Raw genomic sequence first — 23,702 nt, forward strand, 5'->3', positions numbered from 1 at the left:
CCTGGTCCTTTCTCTCTGTGTAACATGGTTTGCCATCAGGACAAGAGACGCTTTAAGAATATTTAACTTTTATCTTCCATTGACTCCTTACTGTTTTTTCTTTTACATACCTGAGAAGAAACATGGATTCATTCAACTGACCCTCAAGAGTACTCTTTGGCCGCAACTCAGTTGGATTTTCTGTGGCAGGAAAGTAAAAAAGTAAAAATAAATCATGAACAGGACATAATGCAGACCGATTTAAAGAGACAGAGAACAACGAAAATAAGAACTCTAAAAAAGAACACGCTAATGGCATGAACTTGTTCCAGTGAAAGCTTACCTAATCTGAAAGAACGATTTAATCGTTGACCACTCTTCGGCCCTTTTGCCTGTCCACTCTGGGGATTCTTCAAAACCTCTTTGGAATCTTCCGGCCCAGAACAGTCTGTCACATTTCTGCTATTCAGCAGGAAAAAGCCAATGCAATCAAATTTATTCTGGGGCTTTCTACAGTTTTCTTGTGCAGAACAAAAGCTTAGAAAAGATCATGAAATTACACTACAAAGGAGCAGATGTGGCTCAAGCAGTTGGGCGCCTTCCTCCCACGTGGGAGGTCCCCGGTTTGGTTCCCAGTGCTTCCTAAAGAAGATGAGCAAGACAATGAGCTGACCCAATGGGCTGGCGGGGCGGGGCGAGCTAACACTACAAGGAAACATAACGAGGAGACACAATAAGCAGGGAAAGGATGTGACTCAAGTGATTGGGCACTTCCCTCCACATGGGAGGTCCTGGGTTCAGTTCCCAGTGCCTCCTAAAAGAAGACAAGCAAGACACAGAGAGCAGACAGCAAGTGCAAACAACAAGGGGGTGGAGATGTAAATAAATAAATAAAAGAAATTACACTAGGTATTTAGCAAATTCAGAGTTAAAAAAAAAGACCTTTTTAACTGAGTAGCTAAAATGAGCACTTACTATATGCAAATTATTATATTCTAAGTAGTCTACAGACCTTATCTCTGAAAAATAAATGGCAGCAGGCAGACTGGGAAAGAAAACCTGACCTCAAAGTGCCACTAAACCAGCAGTTAGTTTCCCTTAATTTTTTCCCCACCAGTATTGCCCAGCCTAAACTGAATGACAGCCCTTAGCCCAGAAGTAATACAGAATGGGCAGACAGAGCCCCAAGAAAAGCCTTCTGCTTCTGTTCCAAGTAACAGGAAAGGGGGTCCCTAAAGGTCAGAGAGAGCAGGAAAAACTTCCTACTTTCTTTTTTCCGTATTGTCCTGCCTCAATCTGATGATAATCCTGAAGCAGTTGCATAGACAGTAGCAGCTGCTAACCTGTGCCTAAGACTCTAAGGAGGGGAACCCTTTCTCATGCTGTGGTACCAAGACACAAGTCCTGCTGCTTTCTTTTTTCTCTGTTCTCCTGCTGCCTGGCCCCAAAGGCATCCAGCAATGCATAAAAATTTAATAACCATAACAAAATAGAATTTATCCTGGGAATGAATACAAGTCTGGCTCAATATGTAAAAACTAACTACTGTAATCTACTATATTAAGAGACTAAAGATTACATGATCATTTGAGAAAATTCAACATTCATTCATGATTTTTTTTAAAACTCTCAGTAAACTAGGAATAGAAGGAAACGTTCTCAAATTGCCAAGGGGCAGCTACAATAAAACTACAGCTAACCATACTTAATGATGAAAAACTAAACGCTTCACCCAGAGATCAGAATGAGGCAAGAATGTCTCCTTTCTTCATCAGTGATTCAATATCTTACTGAAACTTTTAGCCACTGTAATAAGGTAAGAAGAAGAAATAAAAGACAGAGATTGGAACTGTCTTCAACTATTTTGACATTTTCTTTCCATTTACCCCATCAGGAAAAAGAAATGTGGCAAATCACACACTGGCTCTTAAAGTTTCCATCAAGAAATAAGACACATTACTTCCAGTCACTTTTCATTAGGTAAGGCAAATCACATGGCCATACCTGATTCAAAGGGAGAAATGAGGTCCTACCACGTGGTTGGGAGGCAGAAAGCCAGATGTATTTGAGGTACTAATGGCTACCAGATCAAATCACTGAGGAACAACTGATTAGAAAGTGAACAGAATCAAGAACACAAAAATATCATGACTAAACTCTTAGTAACCCTTAGTTAAACGTCTGATATTCCCTTATTAAGAAAGCATGGAAATACAGGTCATCAGTGTTGCATTAATAGGACAGTAATACACAGGAATGTTTAGTAACCATGCCCCAGCACACAGATAAGCTCATGTTACCTGAAGCTGGAATCCTCAGTGACTGCTGAGTCCTGATCTTTCCCGGTGAAAGCACCCTTCCAGAATGAATGCTGTAGTAGGCCCATCCAAGTCAACCTTTATAGAACATGAATGTTAAAACTCCATCTCAATAAAAACAATAAAATAATTAAAATAAAAACACTATCTCAACAAGATTCTTCCAGGACATGTCTCAATTAGATATCATATTTTACAATTTATAAACATCCCTACATAAACGTACCTCTTCCTCATTTTATATTTTACTCTTATTTTATACAATTAACCTCTCTTAAAAAGCAAAATCAGAGTAAAATAATTTAGGAGCCTTCAAAGTCACAGAATAAAACAGTCTGGCAACTAAGTACTAGAAGCCTTAGGTCATAGGAGATGTCTTCAGGGTTTATATTCCCCAGGAATTAAAAAGAACATTTCTGGATCTCAAACCAGTCTATAAAGAGAATTTTAATTTAAATTTAATTAATTAAATAATTTAAAAATTTAAAGTAAATATATCGGATACTATCAATCTATAATACTATTGTCCTTTATGTCCCAAAAGAGGCTAGATCTATATTCTAATTACCCCACCTGTTTGACACATTTCAGTATTGGAACATTGTTCAGAAATAAACAAGAATATCAGCTTCATACCTATATACAATCACACCAAGCTTAAGGATCAAAATAACATAACCTAGCTAGTTCAATCACATTAAAATAGCATTAGGCTGAATCTAAAACCCAGATTTACTTTCAAAGCATTAACTTTGGCTACTAATCAAGTATACCCCTAAAATGAACACTCATCAGATTGGGAAAGGTTACACCTAAATGAAATTTAAAAACAAAAATGGAAAATTTTTATATTTGATTATTCAAAATTTTTGTATTGAAAGAAGCTACTTTGATCAAAATTAAAACAAAAACAATAAAGAGAAGGAATTTGAAATCATATGAGATCCCTTTTACCAAAAGGGCTCTTAAAATTCATTATAGGAGAATTAAAAATGGCAAAAAAAGTGAGATTTTTTTTTTCATTCATCAGGATTGGCAAAAATTTAAATGCTCAACAAAGTCCACTATACCGAGGAGAGACAGAAGGAGCTTTCTAGCATATGGTTGATAGATGTATACACCAGCATATAATTCCTAGAATGCACCAAATATATCAAACTAGTTAATGCTCTTTGCCTCTGAATTGCAATCCCACTGTGAGAAATTTATCCAAAGGATAAATTTGAACAAAAAAAATACACAAAAGGATATTTGCTACAGCAGTGTATATAATATTCCAAATCAATAAGCATTCTAAGTATTTATTGTTGTTATAGATTATTACATGTACATTCTGTAGCTATTTAAAATAATATGTATTAAAATGTTCATAATATAGTATGAGTGAAAAAAGTAGGTTATGGGATGGTCTCATTCACATAAAACATAGTACAGGGATATAAATGTATCAATATATGGCTATGCCATCCAAAATAATTTACATACTACCAAAAGATGTCTGGAAGACTGTCCAACAACTTTAACAGCAACCCTACAAGCGCTCAAACGTGAGCACAGGAGGTTGGTCCTACAGCTTCTACGAGAGTCAGAATTTCCTTCTACAGTTCTTCTCATACATTTAATAAAGGAAGAGAATGGATTATTTTACAAGTTAAACAAAATTTTAGTCTCTGTTTTACACTCTGCCACTCAGAGACCCCAAATGCTTGCCTATGACCCCAAGTTATTTAGTGCCAGAACCAGAACAATTTCTACTCCCTGCCCCTTCATCTCCCCCACCCGTGCCTCAAGAGACATTCTTAATTTACTACAACATGGAAAACTCATAACCTGCCTATTATCCTGTCCCTTGATAACCATATTATGTCAGGATTATCATAAAAACATATATTAAAATAACATTTAGGGAAGCAGATGCGGCTCAAAAGATTGAGCTCCTGCCTACCACGAGAGGTCCCAGATTTGGTTCCCAGTGCCTCCTGGAGAAGACAAGCAAGACAGGGAGCTGGCACAACAGGCAGGCATGGAGAGCTGATGCAACAAGATGACACAACAAGGAGACATAAAGAGGAAAGACAATGAGAGACATAACAAAGCAGGGAGCTGAGGTGGCTCAAGTGATTGAGCTTCTCTCTCCAACACGGAGGTCCTGGGTTCGGTTTCCAGTGCCTCCTAAAGAGAAGAGAAGCAGACACAAAGAGCACACAGCAAATGGACACAGAGAGTAGACAGCAAGTGCAAAAACAATGGGGGTGACAGGGGGAATAAATAAATCTTAAAAAAAAACAATATTTAGTGAACAATTATATCATTAGCTATCTTGAAGGTAACATTCCGAGTTCAATACTCTAAAATAGTTTGTCTGATTTCCACGATAGAAAGAAATGCACTGCTTGGATTTGGGAGTTGCTAGAAAATCTGCCAACCTAACAGGAAACTATTTAATATGTTAAAAGAGAAACTGACTTTTAAAATTCCTCATGATGAAAAATACCTGAAAACAGAGAGAAAGAACACACTTCAATGTAAAGTCAGATTTCTTTTTTTAAAAAGCAGCCATTGTAACAGGTACTTGTGTATTAAGAAGAGCACTATCTTAGAAGTACATGAAATGAAAAAAAAAAGACTCCACTACTCACTCATATCAAAATGCCGTTCATACCTTTTCTGGGGATCTTTTTGAAGTAAACCATCAAGTAAATTAATAAAATCTGGAGAAGCTTTAGGAAGAGAAGAATCTATAAACAAATTAATTTCCAAAAAGAAAAACAAGGATATGAATGTGTAAGTTAACTTTAATACCTTACAACATTTAAAGTAATATTTTAATCACATAGATTATCTTTAAAAAAGCACTGAATTTACTAATAACAACTGTAGCCTCCAGTAAATGGGGAATGGGGGGAAGACATAAACAAAAAACATTTTTTTCTAGACACAAAGCAAGTTTTGACTAAACTCTAAACATCCTATTGACTGAATTACCCCAGCAAGGATCACAAGTCTGACTAATACCTTTCCCTTCAACTATTAATTACGCCTCATTCTCTAAGAGATTCTTCACTTGACCAACTTAGCTTTATAAAGGATACTTGCAATCTCTCTTTTCTTCATTGTGAAGATTTTTAACAGGGAAAAAATAAATATCAAAACATTATGATAAAGTCCCATTCAGTTACTCTCCAAATGTTTTTGCCTTTTAAATTGAAAAGGCATAAATAATGGCCAACTCATTTGTCTATGATTAAAAGAAGTGGCCAGAAGATAATGGCCAAGCACCCTTGAGATAAAGCAATCAAAATAGATGGCTCGACCAAGTACCACAGCCCGGCCGCAGTCTGATGGTTACCTCAGATAAAAAAGAGAACTAAGCTCGGACAATCAATGCCACCTTAACCTGACCCTTACCACCTTCATTTTCAGATTTCTTGTCCCTGCATACACACCTTTAACTTACAGGAGAAAACAATAATCAATGAGGGCATTTTTTAAATATCAGAAGCCATCATTGTAGGGAACAGAAATTACCGATTTCTACAAAAACTAAGACAGAGTTAATGAAACAAAGAGAAAAATGTACCACTTCATACTCATTAGGATGGCTATTAAAAAAAAAACAAAACAGAAAAGAACAAGTGTTGGTGAGGATGCAAGGAAATCAGAACCCTTGTACTGTTGGTGGGAATACAAAATGGCGCAGCCACTTTGGAAAACAGTTTGGCAGTCTCTCAAAAAGTTAAACATACAACTACCATATGACCTATCAGTTCCACTCCTAGGTAAATACCCCATAGAAATGAAATAGGGACTCAACAGGTACTGTCAAGCCAATGTTCATAGCAAATTTATCCATAGTAGACAAAGTTGGAAACAACCCACATGTTCACAAACAGATAAACAAAATGTAGTGTACACATACAACGTAATTTTACTCAGCCAAAAAAATGCAATGAAGTTCTGCTACATGCTACAACATGGATGAACCTTGAAGCCATTACGGTGAGTGAATAAGCCAGACACAAATGGACAAATAGTGTGGGATTCCACTTATGAAATTTCAGTCAGAGAAAGAAGGTAGATTACAAGGGGGAAAAGGGGACCAACTGCTTAATGGGTACAGTTTCTGTATGGGATAATGAAAAATTCTGGTAATGGATGATAGTGATACTAGCACACTGTGATGTGTGCTACACTTAAAAATCGTTAAATGGGAAATTGTGTTTTTTATATATGTATGTTATCACTATAAACATTTCTTTAAAAAGGAAATGCAGCTTTTTTTGTTTTAAGAAATAGGGACTATTTTCAAATTACCAAGAGTTTTGTTTTTTTACCTAGGATAATTCTGGAACTATTGAACATATCTTATGTTCCTATATCTTCCAGTAATTGTGATTTTTTTTTTCTTTTAAAAACTCACGACATCAATTTTTTTAAGAATCCCATTCTCATTTGAGTTTTTAAGATCTACTTTTTTCCTGGCGTACAGAGAAATGTTTTGTTATGTTTGCCTTCTTGAGTTTTCTTTCTCTAAGGATATTGTTAATGGCAGATTAAATGTAATATTAACCACAATTCGTATGATCAGAATTTCAATACTACAAAAATTCTACAACTATTGTGGCAGTTTGATACTATTTATGAATTCCAAAAGGGAAATATTTGATTATGATTGTAAACTGGTCTGCTCCTCTGGGCATGATAACCCTTTGACTGTATTAGATTCAGCTGAGATGCCTGATTAAATTATGTTAAGATTAGGGTTTTGATTCAACTTCATCATTATGGCATTCAGGGTTGAGTCCTTGCCCCCCTTAGTAGGCTATATAAACAGATGTTCAATCAAGAACATAGAGAAGTAGATACACAGAGAAGAACAAAGAGGAAGAGAGATAGTTCATTAGACATGGCAAAGGCCCCAGGAAGAAAGATGAGCCTGATAGTCTCCAGTTGCCTTGTGAAGAGAACAGAGTACCTGAGCCCAGAAAGAAACGAGCCCAGGGGAGAGACACAAGCCTTACGTCAGCCTACAGCTAAGATCAGAAAAAGCTAGAACATGGAGATTTAAGAGGGAGATGGAAGGCTGAACCCTTGAAGACATCACCCACTATTGAGCATCAATACATGGTAACAGACTTTGGGTGAAAAAAGAACCTCTCAGGGTACCTTGAGTTGGACTTTTTAGGGTCTTGTGACTGTAATCTTCTTCCCCAAATAAAAACCCTTTATAAAAGCCAGCAGAAACCAGCAAAACAATTGGAAAAAGACTGACCAAAAGGGGGAAAAGGTAAAGACAAATGAGTTTACATGGCTAAAAGATTTCAAAGTGAGTCCAGAGGTCATTCCAGAGGTTACATTCATGCATATCTCAGCAGAATCTCACTGACTGCCAAAGAAGATACTACCTCAAATAATAGGGCTCCTGAGGGCTCTTGAGACATCCAGACACTGTAGTCAGGGCAGATAGCTCAGGAGTTTGGTGCCCTGCCAGCGGGCCCTACTTTGGAATTTATGCTCCCCAGTGTGTGACAGAGTTGGACTCAGTTGTGGTTTCCCTACACATGGCTCTTCTGCCCTTCTACTGCAACTTATAATTAGTACTAGAGTTGGTAGGTGTACATCCAAGAGACTTAAGTCTTTGGGCTGCCCATGTGCCAGCTGGGCCCCAAATCTCAACAGAGTTGTAATACCTACTCTCCAGTTTATTGATCTCACCCAGGACAACTAACAAGGAAGTGATAATGGACAACTACCATACCAAGGAACCAAAAGAGTCTTCAACTGCAAGCAAGAGAGTCCCATTCACCAGTCCTATGGGATCAAAGCCCCCTCTCAAACAGAGGTGGAGTGGACAGACATCACCATCCCAGAATCCTCAGACTTGGGGAATGAACTATGGACTAAAGTAGACTTACTGGTATTCTACTATAGACTTATTGTGATTCTACCAATGGAAGAAATTGTATCAGTGATGTGGTGGCAGTGGCCACTGGAGGGACTGAGGGCAGAGAGAGGGAAAAACAGGTGTAATACAGGGGCATTTTTGGGACTTGGGAATTGTCCTGAATGACACTGCAATGAGAGAGCCATAACCTACAAAATTGGGAGGGAGAGAGTGTAAACTACAATGTAAAGTTTAATCCATACTTAGTGGCAATGCTTCAAAATATGTTCACCAATTGCAATGGATATACCTCACTAATAAAGGATGTTATTAATGTGGGAAAATGTGAGAGATGTGGAAAGTGGGCATATGGGAATCCCCTATATATTTTATGTGGCATTTATATAATCTAAGTATCTTTTTAAAAAATTTAAATTTAATTTAATTTAATTTTTAAAAAGCCAACAGAGTTCTGGTCCTTTGCATTAGCATGCCTTTGGCTGACTAATACAACTATATACCTAGTTTAAAAGACTTGAAAAACTTGCCTGGGTAGTATTCTGACTCATTAAGATAAGGGCTGAGAAAAGCCCAATTTGTATCTATTCAAACACTAGACAGAAATAACCACACAACTCCTAAGTACAAATAACATTAAATAATACCTACAAAAAGCATGGTATGTAAGGATTTCAGTTTTTTAAATCTTTTAAATCAAACTTCTTGTGCTATAGGAACACAAAATAATTTGTTTTTAAATGAGGGAAACTTAGTAGTATTTTGTTTCCATTCCTGTATCTTTAAAAAAAACAGCAAAGGGACTGCTAGTATTTCTAAAAATACCAAGTTGGGATCATTTATAAAATAAAACTTTCTGAGGTTTTGAATCAACACAGACTCTGAATAAAGGTATGTTCTAGACTAGTGTAAAATGTAAATTAAGTGCATTTATCACAAGAAATCTTACCTTTTGGAATAGGTGGCAAAGGATCCTGATACAAAATCTGTTCAATTAATTCCGAAAAACTTTCTGAGAAGAATGGAGGTTTTCCTTGAATCACAAGAAAACTTAAAAAGTTAAGAAGCAATTTATCCTCTCCAATAATTCTAAAATAATCTCAACTATAGATCTTTCAGAATTATGCAATTTATAGAAAGACATAGAGTAATAACTAATTTTTGAGTGCCAGTGTGTATCAGACACACTGTCTATATATTTTTATCTTTTTCTAATTTAAAATTTATCAATAAATACACAAATTCACATATAGGGGAAGCGGATGTGGCTCAAGCAATTGGGCTCCCGTCTATCATATAGGAGGTCCAGGGTTCAATACCCAGGGCCTCCTGGAGAAGGCAAGCTGGCCCATGTGATGAGCTGGCCCATGTGGAATGCTGGCCCACACAGGAGTGCTGGGCCACAAAGAGATCTGGCACAGCAAGATGATGCAACTAAAAGAGACACAGAAGACAGATAATAAGAGATGCGGCAGATCACGGAACTGAGGTGGTGCAAGAGAATGATTGCCTCTCTTCCACTCTGGAAGGTCCCAGGATCAGTTTCCAAAGCTGCCTAATGAGAATACAAGCAGACACAGAAGAACATACAGCAAATGGACACAGAGAGCAGACAATCGGGGGGGGGGGGGGGACAGAAATACATAAATAAATAAATCTTTAAAAAAAATTTCACATATGGGCCCCACTACCATGATCTCAGGGTTGCATGACCACTCAGTATATCTGTATGATGCACAATCACAAGGTACCTTTACAAGAATTTCCACTAATGACCACAGTTTTCAAGTTAGACATATTTCAACATTAGAGACTATGATCGTGAAAAGCATCTATATGTCAAAAAGTTCCTAGGAACCTGCACATATGGCCAGACACCGGACAATTCAGCTAAAAATCAGTGTATAAAAATTTAATAAAACCAGCTTTTTGACATCGTATAGGTAAAATATTTGCAAATTACAGACTCAACCTTTTTTTCAAGTCTAGCCCTTACTTTAAACTTACTTTAAACTGAACAGAAATTAGTCACCTGAAAACATTTCATAAAGCAGACAGCCCAAAGACCAGAGATCACTGGTGATGGAGAAGTCAGAACCTCTCACAATTTCTGGTGCTGCATATACAGGAGATCCTAAAAATAAAGTATGAAAAACAACTTTGTTAAGCATTTGTTTCATTCCCAACATAAAACAATGGAGGCAAAACATACATGTGATTAAAACTTCATACATATTTAAACATTTTCTCATTTTAGGGTTATACTTTGCAAAGGATACATATCAATATAAACAGATTTATAAATCCACATAAATGAGATGTGTGGCACATTTAGGCATATTCTTTTAAATTAACAATTTATAGTTAAAAGAAAAGAACCTCAATTAGGTTAGGATAGGTTGGGTCACATTGCTGTAACAACCCCAAAAATACACTGGCTTAACAACAAAGATTTATTTATTCCTCAACTTCATGTCCACCACAGGTCAGCCAATGGACTCCACTCCTCAAGGTCACTCAAAGATGCAGGCTAATAGAGGCTCCATCTCAACACGTACTTCCTCAATTACCAAGGTAGGGGAAAAGAACATTGCAAATTGCAAAATGGCTCTTAAAACTCCCACCTCAAAGTGACTCACATCACTACTGCTTAACTTCATTAGCTTTAGCCAGGGAAAAGACACAATCCTACTATGCATCCAGAAGAGGAGGAAAGATTTAATGAACAGCACTACTGTGAGCCACATAAACATCCTGAAAAGTTGATATAACATAGAAATATCTTATTTTAGAGCAAGAACTGTCTTATTTTTTTATGAGAACAAGTGAAACTCAGAGGGGTACCATAACTTCCCCCAAATCACACAGCTAAGCAGTTGCATAGCACCCACCTAAACCCAAGGCAGGACCTTGTCTGGCAGGATTCTTTCCACTCCACCTAAAAACCTCCACCTTTGCAGTGAAGTACGTAACCACCGATCAATCACTTAGAAAACAAGTTCCAGTGCAGTAAGGATCTTCACAGGCCCTGATGCAGGGTTTTAAAGTTCTCCCATGTACCTTTTCTGCTACGCTATCACATTCCATACATCCATCCACTCGTTCAACAAACACTTATGGAGGGCCCATCTGCCTGCACGTTGCTAGATGCTGAAGAAACAGACAAATAAGACCCACAGGATATCCAGGGACCCTGCCCAACACTTACTAGGTGCATGATAATATCTGCTGAATATGAATGCCCATCTGTCTTCCCCCACCATAAATATAAGTTCCATGAGGTCAGGGATTTTTGCCCATTTGTTCACATACAAATTCCCAGCACCTTGGAAGCCTAAATTTTTGTTGAATACGAATTGTTAAATTAACAAATAAATGCACTAATGGAGAAATGAACATAAAGTCCCTACGGTCACAATCTAACAAGGAAAGACAACATACACAAAAATTATATTATTACTGAAACTTGTTTCATAAAATAGTCCAGATTTCCATCTTCTGTCAATCAACAACACTGGGTCAGAAATGAGCCCAGACAATTACGGGACATTGTAGATCCCCCCAGGGCCCACTGGATGGAACATGGGAGAGTGTGGGCTATGAAGTGGACCGTTGACTATGGGGTGCAGCGATGTCCAGAGATGTACTTGCCAGGTGCAGTGGATGTGTCATGATGATGGGAGAGGGTGTTGCTGTTAGGGGGGTGGGGGGTGGGGGCAGGGGGGTTGAATGGGACCTCATATTTTTTTAATGTAACTTTAAAAAAATAAATAATTAAAAAATTAAAAAAAAAAAAAAAAGAAATGAGCCCAGTATGACATGACCCCTATCAACTCCCTCTTGTCAAACTGAGCCACTTCATTCATTTATATGACTCGCCTGTCCCTGTAGTTTGGGAGCCCTGGTGCGGTCCAACCCTCTAACTTCACATACAAAAAAATTAAGACTCCTAGAAGTTAGTGACATTAGCCTCAAACTTACACAATTAGAAACAAAGCCAGGATTAGAATCCAAATGTCTTGATTAGAAATATATTGCTCTTTGCAAAAGATTTGCAATTGATTCAGCCCAACCTTTCTTTTGTCTTTTAATTAATCAGTATCTCAGGTAAGCATCACTGTCAACAGATTTGACATGGCTACAGACTACTACTGTAGACCAAGCAACAACCCCACCAAAACACCCAGGCACTTGCATAGGTCAAAAGGCAGGGGCTGAGAAGCGGATGTGGTTCAGGTGACCAGGCTCCCACCTGCCACATGGGAGGTTGCTGGTTTGGATCCTGGTGTCTCTTAGAGAAGGTGGCAAGCAGTCACAGTGGACAGGCGCAGCGAGCTGATGCAACAGGATGGCGCAGCAAGAGACACAGGGAGGAAAGGCATGGTGGTAGATACGGCAGGGCAGGGAGAGGAGGTGGCTCAGGTGATTGGGCGCCTTCCTTCCATATCGGAGGTCCCGGGTTCAGCTCCCGGTGCCTCCTGGAGAGGCAGGGAAGATGAATAGACATGCAGGGAAGATGAAAAGACATGGCAGGTACAGGAAGCAGGGGGGTGGAGAGAAATAAAGTAAATCTTTAAAAAAGAAAAAAAGAGGGTGCTCAACTATGTCATGTGCCTTGCTCATGCCGCACTTAGACTGTAAATTCTCAAAATGGCATGAAATCCTCTCTGGCTCTAGAGAAAGAGCAGTGGTTTTATTTTATCTTTGTACCACATGGATGTGAGGGAGCTGCCTGTGACCCGGGTGATCCCCCGAGGATCAGGACTGTTTCTGTAGCCAGTGGGGCTACGAGGGAATCCTCCAACCTTGCTCAAAGACGCTCGCTTGCCCCATCATGGAGACTCTTCTTATAGAGAAAGGCTCAGAAGTAACTGAGCACTGCTGCAAGAACCTCCAACCTATTTCTCCCTCATCCCCCTACTGGAGGGGAATGTTTCAAATAAGCATTCATAAAATGTACAAACTTCCTTTTTTTTTCAATAAATAAAATCATAAATAATAATTTAGACTTAATATTCTACTAACAGTCCATAGTAGTCATTTTCATAAAATGCTGCTCATGAAGGTATTTGGGACCCTAAAAGCCTTCTTCTTGGCCACACACAAGGCCGGTCCTCCAAGTTCACTTTCCTTTGGTCTTATTAGCCTCTGCTCCCATCCTTTACCATCAGCCCTCTCATCCCTGGGCCACAACTGCCAAGCTCAAGGAGGCCCACACCCTCTTGTAGTGCCTTTTTCCTTCAGCTGCCACCCAACTTAGCCAATGGCATGGCAACTATCACAGGACTTCAGTGGCCCAAAACCAAAAGTATTCTCATAGGGAACTTGAGGAGTAAAGCTCTCTACCCCTTCCCCCAAAACGCCCAATATAAGAAATATCACTTCAGACCATCCCCTCAAGTACAGCAATTCCAACACCCCATATCCCATCCTACTGTCAAAACACCCTGCCAAGAATGTACTCCCAGAAATGCGCCTTAATTGCAGAATATCAGCTACTCAACAATGTTGAACATATTTTTATGGAGCCATTAGTGTATACTAGGCACGACTCCCAAGTGGACAAAAACCTTGGCCTTAATTCTAATGAGCTAAGGTCAGGATACAGGGTATGTGAGAGGTTCCCCACGCATCACACAGTATTTGATCCACAGAGAAAATTCTGGCCATGGAAAAAGCCATCCCTATATTCAAACTTTTCTTGATCATTATTATGTTCAATAGTTATTTGACTCGCAAAACAAAAGACAGCATTATCTCCAAATATGTGACTTGGGTGACCCACAACTAGAGAAATTACCTCTAAACTCTCCAAGTCTACATACCTTTGACTCGACTTTTCATGTTTTTCTTCAGTATACTTTCCCCGCTATCACCTCCTCCTTCTTCTGCTGCCACTAAAGCAAGGAACTCTTCCAAATTTTCACCTTCCACTTTTGCCAAGCAAAAATTGCTAAACTTCAATGTGCCAGGCCCTTCCAAAAGTATCTATGAAGATTAAAAAGCAAATGTGTATAGAAACAATTTGCATTTCCATCAGTGCATCTTAAAATAATACTAAAGAACTTTTAGCATTGGCTTAACTGCTTCACCATAACTCAGATAATTAAATACTTAACAATATATTTTGAAAGCTAGAGAAAAATAAATCCAACATTTTTTAAACACTAGAATAAAAAATTAAATTGTCCATTCTCAAATGTATCTAATTAACACATCATATAATCAGAGGAGAACCTCAGGCTTTGGGGAAAGATAGAGAATAATCTATATAGAAAAATCTATACTTGCCAACGCTCAGTGACAGCAGAGAGTATGCAAACCCACCCGCCCTAAGGCATTGTTTGATTAAGGAAATGTAATACAGGGTTTTGAAGTATAGTGAAGTATGGTGGGCCTCAGGCTATCTGACCCTGGAGAATTTATTTAACCTTTCAGAAACTCAGTCCCTTCACCTATAAAATGGGAAAAATAATACTTACTCTTCAGGCTGTTGTAAGCATTGAAGTGAAAAAGAGGCTTACAATAGTGACTGGTATGTGATAAGGGCTCAGTTCTGCTAACATAATTTGTGACTAGAAACTATCTAATTACTGTTGAAATCATACCAGGAAACACATTCGTCTACTACTTTTATCTTTTCCTCCTGAGTCATTGAACATATTTCTGGACAGAGGCAATGGGTCAGGTGGCTATTTTATTTTTAAAAGCAATTTAGAGCTTACCCTCAACTTCTAGTCACGAATGCTTACTGAAGATGTCAATTAAACTTTTAAACTTTTTTGAGCACCAGGATCCCATGGAGGACTTGTGAAAGCACAAACTACTGTTCCCTCCGTCCAGAGCTTCTGATTCCATAGGTCTGGGGAGGAACCCAAAACTTGCATATCTAAGGGGAGCCAAGTAATGCTGAGGATGCCGGAGCAGAAACATTTTGAGAATCATTCACGGGGCTCAGCATACCTTTCTATAAAGGCCCAGACACAGTAAATATGTTAGTCATTGCAGGCCATGAGGTTGTCTCCACCACTCAACTCTTCTGTTGTGCAACAGCAAACACTGACAATACATGAACAGATGGGTATGGCCGTGTTCCAAAAAACTTTATAGAAACCGGCATCCCTTCTGAACTTTGCTGACCCCTTTTCTATTGGTTACATTACGAACTAGCCTGAATTTCTTAGGTTATAAGCAGCTGCCTTTAAAGCACCTTAAACAACTCTAATGCAGGGTTCAGCACTACAATGACAGAGGTGACCGGTTGTAACAGATGCCCACAAAGCCTCAAATATTTGCTAAATGGCCCTTTAGAGAAAAAGTTTGCCAAATCCTGCTCGAATGAGATGGAGAATAAGCAACAAAAAGCAAAAGTGACAAAGAGACATCTTTCTTTCCTGTAACAGTCTAAATCTAGGATAAAATCAATCTGAAACTACACGGTCCATTTATAACTTTTCGAGGAGAACCAAATAGGGAATTGCTATTTCATTAAGTATTAAAGTATACTTTAAGTATATGAATATTCTAAACAAGAACTTCTTTTCATTACATCAAGGTTTTATGGAGTATTTTTTAGGTTTAAAGCTCTCACACAGATGGCCTATAAATAGAAAATCAAACAAGTAAATTCTACTTTTCATTCCACTGTGCACGCATTAACATAGGAAAAGAACTTAAAAATTCAGACCAGTAATATGAACAACTCCTACGAGTATGTACTTACAAAAATAATAGACGCCATGTATTGAGGACATACTACCTACCAGAAAGTGTCTTAGAAGCTTAACCTAAATATAGTACTTAAAACTTGAAAATATCTATCTTATTTCATAGACAAGAAAACTAAGGCACAGAGAGGTAAGATAACTCGTCCAGGGTCACACAGCTTCTAAGTGTCAGGGCTGACTGTGACTCAGAAACTAAGCAGGTTTCATGAATGCTACACTGAAGCACATTTAGTTATGGATAATTTTACCAAAACAGAAAATACCTGATTCATAGTATCAGGAATCATACATATACAGTCAAAAATTGCCATTACCAAACTAATATAATGGTTCATAGTTTATTGTGTACTGTGCGTTAAGAGCTGAGATACACTTATTTTATAAGTCTATTGGACTCATCATTCACAATACATAGCAACAATAAGTCATTACTCAAGGAACTCTGGAAGATTGGGAAGTTCTTCACATTCTAAAAACTACTTAAATCAATAGTTAAAGGCAGAAATGAGGTTGAGGTGGAAAGGCACAGTGGGGAGAGGTGAAGAGGGGAAAGCGGGAGCAGTTGGAAAGGGGCCAACGCCCAGGGGTCAGATGCTAAGTCCAACTTTTCCCATGGGAATCCACTGCCTGATGCAGTTGCATTCTACGGTCGGTCGTTCAGCATTTGAAGCAAACGCGAAAGGTGAAAAACCTCGGTAAGTGGGTGCCTCATAGCTCACTGAGTTACGGAGACCCTCACAATGATGAAGCATTTTGTCAACACAGTGAAAAAGACAAATAACATCTCAGAACTATTATAAAACTAGTTGAACGTCACGGAACCTTGAAAGGTCTGTGGACTACACTTAGACACCACTGTGCCAGGCAGGGCACTTCAGAGTCGCTGTGGGGACTCAGAGAATCTCAACGACTCTTATCTAAGGGAGACAAACACGCACCTTGAAACCATTCTCAAGCGATCCTGATGCTCACCCTCGCATGGTGAAGAGCACAGGGGTGCACCCTACTTGGAGGAACTATACACTAAAACCCCCTGTAGCGTGAGAAAATGGTTTGGTGGCATATCAGCATTGCAAAAATGATGAAACTTACTTCCTATCAATTATAAGTATTTTCATTATTTAACAGTTTCAATTATTAATAAAAACTATGACCTATTTGATCATTTAAAAAAATAAGTAGCTAAAAAACAGTAATATATTTCCTTTAATCCAAAAAAAGTTATTTAATTTGTTTGTTTTTTAGGGGTTACCAGGCATCGAACTCAGGATCTCATACATGTGAACCAGGCACTCAACCACAGACCTATACGCACTCCACCAAGAAAAAAGTTAATTTAAATTTGAAGACATTCTACACCAAAATTTTGTCAACAACAAAAACTCTTTTGAGAAAGCACTATAAATTGAGGCACAAGGAGTTAGAAAATCAAAATGTTCATTATCTACCTTCCCAGGAGAAATATCACAAAAGAGAATTCCAAGTTTATGAAGATGATGTAATCCAGTAATCAGGTCAATCCCAAATTCTCTCACAACATCTTCTGGAAGGTTTTCATCTTGAGCAATAACCATTTCTAAGGAACCACCTGTAATAAGTTGATTAAAATAAATAAACCATTTCAACCCACCAATATTATGGCATGCCTCTAAGAGGTATGCTGGGAGATTCCAAGCATTAAAAAATAACTAAGACAGCAAGCTCTAACTGTCAGGCAGGGGAAACACGTGTGAATGAACAGAATAGACCAAGCACCGTCACCGAAGTTTGTGCCCATGCCCCGGAGCCAGCTCCAGCTCCTGAACAGCGCTGCTCTGACTGGAAGAGTGGTACATAAATGAGCACGTGGAATGAAAGCACAACCACTCGGGTGCCAGGATTTCCCACTCCAGATGGCCTAGGGAAATGAATAGCTACAAAAATTACTATTAAGTACTAACCCAAAACTGTGCACTTAAATCGCAAAGTATATGCAAAGCATAGCTCACGTTTACTCATGAACAAAGTTAAGTCACAATCTATAAAGTACTGCCTAGCAAAAAAGACATCTGTCTTTCCTTAACAGTTAGCAAATCACATTAGTGTACAATACTGGTGAGATAAAAGGCCAAAGGAAATCATACTGAGTTCCATTTCTTTATCTTCCCAAGGTCCCAGTCACATCTCTACCCTCTAAGGGCCAGGAAAAAAACCTTCTTTTAAAGGGCCAAGGTTACAACTGGAGCCAAGTTCAGAGAAAGTGAAGTCTCCTTGGAATCTGAAAATGCAATCAAAATTGCTGTGATAAAGATTACAGGTTAATTAGTAAGATTAAAAGAAAAAGAAAAAAAATAATTAGTAAGATTTTTTTAAAAAAAGATTACAGGTATTTTGGATTTCATTTTGATGGGTGAGAAGCCAATCCAATCATAGGTGCAATTTACAGTTAGGATGTTACACTGGTCAGAACAACAGCTGAGGCAAAAAGTAATAGGGGACTGTCCCCTGATCACCTCACCAGTGCACATCTATGGAAATAATTCAACCACAATCCCCTCGTACTGATTTGGAAAAAAAAAATACAAATAAGTTATTAATTCAAACAGCATCCTCTTATGATTAAGTTTATAAACTTTAAGTGTCAATGCAACAGATAAGATTCATAAGGCTAGTAATAATTATAACATATTTTAATACTAAATGACCCTTTATTATTTTTTGATATGTAAACAGAACACTAATGGTGGTACTTGGCACATCCATCTGCTGTGAGGCTCTTCAGACGCTGACGCTAAAAGCACAGATAATGTAGTTAGTCACATACCTATTTATCTTTCTCCTTGTAGGTAGAAAGTTGTATACAATGAGAGCTGTATCATGTTCTCTCTTCCCACTGCTGGGTGGTGGCATTTATTGGCTCATCTTTACACTTTTCCACATTGCTTAAGTTTTATGAAGAGCAAGTATCCTCTTCATAAAAACAAAAGATTATCATGTTGTAAATTAATTAAATAATTAATGGCTAACTGACCTAAGATATTTGCTTTTTATTTTTTTGAAAAACTGATAAAATTTTCATCACTGAAAACTATTTCTAAAGTTTTATGTGGCTGATTTGGCAATCTTTTATACCAAAGTAAAGTTAACCCCAAATTGAGTTTTACATAAGTCTTCCTCTTACCCAACATCTTTGCTCTTTGCTCTAATACTTAACAAGCAATAGATTTTAAAGTTATTGTATAAATAATATCAACACTGCATTACATTTGCAATAGAAGATAAAGGGAAAATAAAATCTACACCATATGTTTTTTCCAAAAGTACCTAAGGTGACTACATTCACAGAATTTTTCATAGTCTTACCTGTGCAGAGTTCCACTACTAGCCAGAGATGATTGCTGGTTTCATACCATTCATGAAAAGTTACAATATTCTTGTGTTTAATTTCATGGGTAAGACGAACCTATAAAAACACACAGTATTTAGGGTGGTCTGGAGCTGTGTACCCTAGAAAAATATGTTCTTAAACTTGATCCATTCCTGTGGGTGTGAACCCATGGCAAGTAGGACCTTTTGATGAGGTGACTTCAGTTAAGATGTAACTCAACTCCATCAGGATGGGTCTTTTTTTTAATATAATAAATTTTAAAGAAGTTTTAGATTACAGAAAATTATATCAAAAATATATGAATGCACAAATATGTGATTATACCAAATATCATTGATTGTACACTTTGGATGAACTGTATTGCTTTATTAATATGTACCAAAAATTTTGATTTTTTAAAAATATGTATATACACACACACACATACACACACATAAGGATTCCTGGGAAGCAGGTGCAGCTCAGTGGTTGAACACCTGTTTCTCATGTACAAGGTCCCAGGTTCGATCCCTAGGACCCCCTTAAAAAAAAAAAAGTGTAAGGATTCCCAAATACCCCACCCCTTCCCCTCCCACAGGATGCGTCTTAATCCTATTACTGGAGTTCTTTATAAGCAGAATGAAACTCAGACAAAGAGAAAAAGCTACAGGAAGCAAGAAGCTGAAGGTCCGTGGAACCTGGAAGAGAAAGGAGAGGCTGCCATGTGCACCGCCCTGTGACAAGAGGAGCCCAGAACCAAAGATCACTGGCAGCCAGCCCCAGAACACCAGTCTTCAGTGAGAAAGTTTCACTTGTTGATTACCTGGTTTGGACTTTTTCTGGACTCAAAACCATGAACCATTAAATTCCCATTGTTTAAGCCAACCCATCATATTGGTATTTGCTTAAACAGCCAAGGAAACTAAACAGTGCTCATTCTAAAAAATAAAGTTCTTAAAGTCTTTGATCTACTAAAAAACACTTAAATATACAATTGGGAAATGGGTAAGAAATGGTATATAACTGGGAAGCGGACTTGGCCCAATGGATAGGGCACCCGCCTACCACATGGAAGGTCCGCAGTTCAAACCCTGGGCCTCCTTGACCTCTGTGGAGCTGGCCCGCGCAAGAAGTGCCGTGCCACATAGGGGTGTCCCCCGCGTAGGGAAGCCCCACGTGCAAGGAGTGAGCCCCATAAGGAAAGCCGCCCAGCGTGAAAGAAAGTGCAGCCTGCCCAAGAATGGCCCGCACACACGGAGAGGTGACGCAGCAAGATGACGCAACAAAAAGACACAGATTCCTGGTGCTGCTGACAAAGATAGAAGCGGTCACAAAGGAACACTTACAAAAGGACACAGAGAGCAGACAACTGGGGGGGGGGAAGAGGAGAGAAATTTAAAAAAAAAAAAAGGGTGGAATTCTGCATAGACATTAAAAATAATGGCTATGAAGCCAGATTACATAGAAAAATGCTAATAATATAATGTATGGTCCCAAAAATGATTTTTAAAAGTTATATGTAAATATAGATTTATTCATAGGACAATAACCAGAAGGTATACACCAAAACACCTGCTTTTATTGGTGGAAATACTGGTATATTTTAATTCTTTCTGCTTTTCTCCCTTTTTCTATTTTCTATACTAAGCATACATTTTTATCCCCCACCCTTGCTGCTTTTTTTGCTTGCTGTCTGCTTTTTGTGTCCATTCACTGTGCATTCTTCTGTGTCTGTATTTTATTTATTTCCTCCCCCCTTGCAGCTTGCTTGCTGTCTGCTCTCTCTGTTCATTCACTGCACGTTCTTCTGTGTTTTTGCTTGTCTCCCTTTTTGTTGCGTCACCTTGTTGAGGTGGCTATCTGCGGTGCTTGAGGGCCGGCAGCTCCCCGCAGTGTACGGGCGAGCCTGCCTTCACAAGGAAGCCCCGGGATGCGAACCCAGGGCCTCCCATATGGTAGACAGGAGCCGAGGTGATTGAGCCACAGCCACTTCCCACATTACTTTTATAATCAGGGGAAAAAAAGAATAAAAAAAACTTTATCAAGTAAAAATTACCTAAACGTTCAATAATACAGCAACAGTTAAATAAGTCATTGGGTATCAAATTATAAAAATATTAGTTTGACTTTATAACAGCATAGAAAAATGGCAGGGTTAAAATATTAAGTGAAAAAGATAAGAAACAAAATTATATACATACCATAATTAAAACATCAACAACAAAAAACACCTCATAGAAAAAAAGAATAACAGGAAGCAGATGTGGCTCAAACAACTGAGCTCCCACATACCACATGGGAGGTCCCGGGTTCAGTTCCTAGTTCCTCCTAAAGACAAGTAGGACAGCAAGCTGACATGACGGCGGGCACAGTAAACTGACACAACAAGAGAGACAAGGAGGAAAACATAATGAGAGATAAAATAAATCAGGGAGTGAAGGTGGCTCACACGATTAAGTGCCTCCCTCCCACATGGGAGATCCCAGTTCAGTTCCTGTGCCTCCAAAAATAAAAGGAAGACAAGCACACAATGAACAGACACAGCAAGGGGGTAAGGAAAAATAAACAAATAAAATAAATCTTTAAAAATAAAAAAGAATAGAAGGAAACAAACCAAAACATGATCAGTGATAGTCTTCAGGTGTTAGAACAATGTTCCTGCTTTATTTTTTTCTGCTTTTCCATAGTGTTCAATTTTCTATAATGAACATGTATTATTTTTAAGTCTTGGGAAGTGGAATTGGCTCAACTGATAGAGCGTCCGCCTACCACATGGGAGGTCCAGGATTCAAACCCAGGGCCTCCTGACCCATGTGGTAAGCTGGCCCATGTGCAATGCTGATGTGCGCAAGGAGTGCCGTGCCACACAGGGGTGTCCCCCACATAGGGGAGCCCCACACGCAAGGAGTGCGCCTCATAAGGAGAGCTGCCCTGGGCAAAAAAAAAGTGCAGCCTGCCCAGGAGTGGCGCCGCACACATGGAGAGCTGATGCAGCAAGATGATGCCACAAAAAGAGACACATATTCCCAGTGCCACTGACAAGAATGCAAGCTGACACAAAACACACAGCAAATGGACAGAGAGACCAGATAATGGGGGGGAGAGAAATAAATAAAAAACAAATCTTTAAAAAAAAACTGAAAGTCTCATAAAAAATCTATGATCTTTTTAAAAATATTCTTAGTGGAATCTGGGATCATCAATTATTAATATTATTAAAGGAGAAATCACCACAATAAACATAGCTGGGTTTAAAATACACATTTCCATTTGATCATAAGAATACTAAGCAAAAATAAAGATCCTAAAGCCTGCCAATTAAAAAAAAATACTCAGTTGCTTCAAGTGCTTTTTGATTTCTCAATTTAATTCCACCAAAAAATGTAATCTAAAATCACAAAAACGAGTGATGAGCAAACCATCCAGACCTATAACTGCTGTAACTTCCAAAGTGTCTGGATCCTTGTTTTCTGGTTGTCTTAAACTCTCTCTCCATCTCCTGTCATTTAAAAGAAGCTAACGGGCCCACGATTTAGAAGAAATCCAGGCCTTCCTATTTTAAAAATGAAATACATGAGAAGTGGCTGTGGATCAATCAACTGGGCTCCTGTCTACCATATGGGAGGCCCTGGGTTCATGTCCCAGGGCCTCCTTGTGAAGGCAGGCTCATCCACACTCACCGAGATCTAAAGGCCCGTGCCCTCAGAGAGCTAGCAGACCCCACCCACGGAGAGCTGACACAGCAAGATGATGCAACAAAGGGAGATAAGCAGACACAGAAGAACGTGCAGAGAATGGACACAGAGAGCAGACAGCAAGTAAACCACAGGAGGGAATTAATTAATTAAAAATAAATCTTTAAATAAAAAGGAATACAGAACATGCTGAAGGGAAAAGAATGTACATAATTTAGAAGACAGATGAGTAGAAAACCAAAAACCAGAGTGACCAAGAAACAACTCAAGGAATACCTTGTAAGAAATTCCAAAACTAAAGAACAGAGAGGATCTCTTTTGGAGCTTGTTTGAAGGGGGAGGCCCTGGTGAATGAATCAAGGAAATTCCAAAAGAATCACCAAAGAATCCAGGCCACACCACACCTCCCAGCTCCCCCCTACCATTCACTGTATGACAAGGACGTCCTTGTGCAGTCCCTGGGTCACCTCACCTCATACAGCCTCACCTGCCATCTGCCACCCACCCACAGGGCCCCAGTTACTCCCCAACCGAGCAATGTCCAGTGGAGAAACCATCACCACACGGGGCTACTAAGCCCAGAAAAGGGCTAGTCTGAACCGAGATGTACTCTAAGTGTAAAATAACTCACCAGATTCTGAAGACTTAATAGAAAAAAAAAAAAGAATGCAAATTATCTTGCAGATAATTTTTGTATCAGTTACATGTTGAAATAACACTATATACACGGGATTA

The 23,702-nt window shown here is 38.7% G+C and overlaps 1 protein-coding gene across 19 annotated transcripts in view; it reads right to left on the reverse strand.

Moving 5' to 3' along the window:
• ULK4 (unc-51 like kinase 4) overlaps window positions 1-23,702 on the reverse strand; it is a 659,217-nt gene that overhangs the window by 620,255 nt on the left and 15,260 nt on the right. For 12 of the 19 annotated variants that reach the window (XM_058288214.2, XM_058288209.2, XM_058288208.2 and 9 more), the window contains exons 3-11: window positions 19,269-19,368; window positions 17,375-17,514; window positions 14,025-14,187; window positions 10,232-10,333; window positions 9,149-9,232; window positions 4,960-5,035; window positions 2,280-2,375; window positions 323-441; window positions 111-180 (exon numbers count right to left, since the gene is read on the reverse strand). In XM_058288214.2, coding sequence (XP_058144197.1) covers window positions 111-180; window positions 323-441; window positions 2,280-2,375; window positions 4,960-5,035; window positions 9,149-9,232; window positions 10,232-10,333; window positions 14,025-14,187; window positions 17,375-17,514; window positions 19,269-19,368 — 950 coding nt within the window. Of the gene's footprint in view, window positions 1-110; window positions 181-322; window positions 442-2,279; window positions 2,376-4,959; window positions 5,036-9,148; window positions 9,233-10,231; window positions 10,334-14,024; window positions 14,188-17,374; window positions 17,515-18,049; window positions 18,184-19,268; window positions 19,369-23,702 lie in introns of all 19 variants that reach the window. The other 7 variants (XM_058288215.2, XM_058288210.2, XM_058288213.2 and 4 more) reach the window with 2 other exon arrangements.

The sequence above is a fragment of the Dasypus novemcinctus genome, chromosome 26 (genome assembly GCF_030445035.2).
Source record: "Dasypus novemcinctus isolate mDasNov1 chromosome 26, mDasNov1.1.hap2, whole genome shotgun sequence".
Lineage (NCBI taxonomy): Eukaryota > Metazoa > Chordata > Mammalia > Cingulata > Dasypodidae > Dasypus > Dasypus novemcinctus.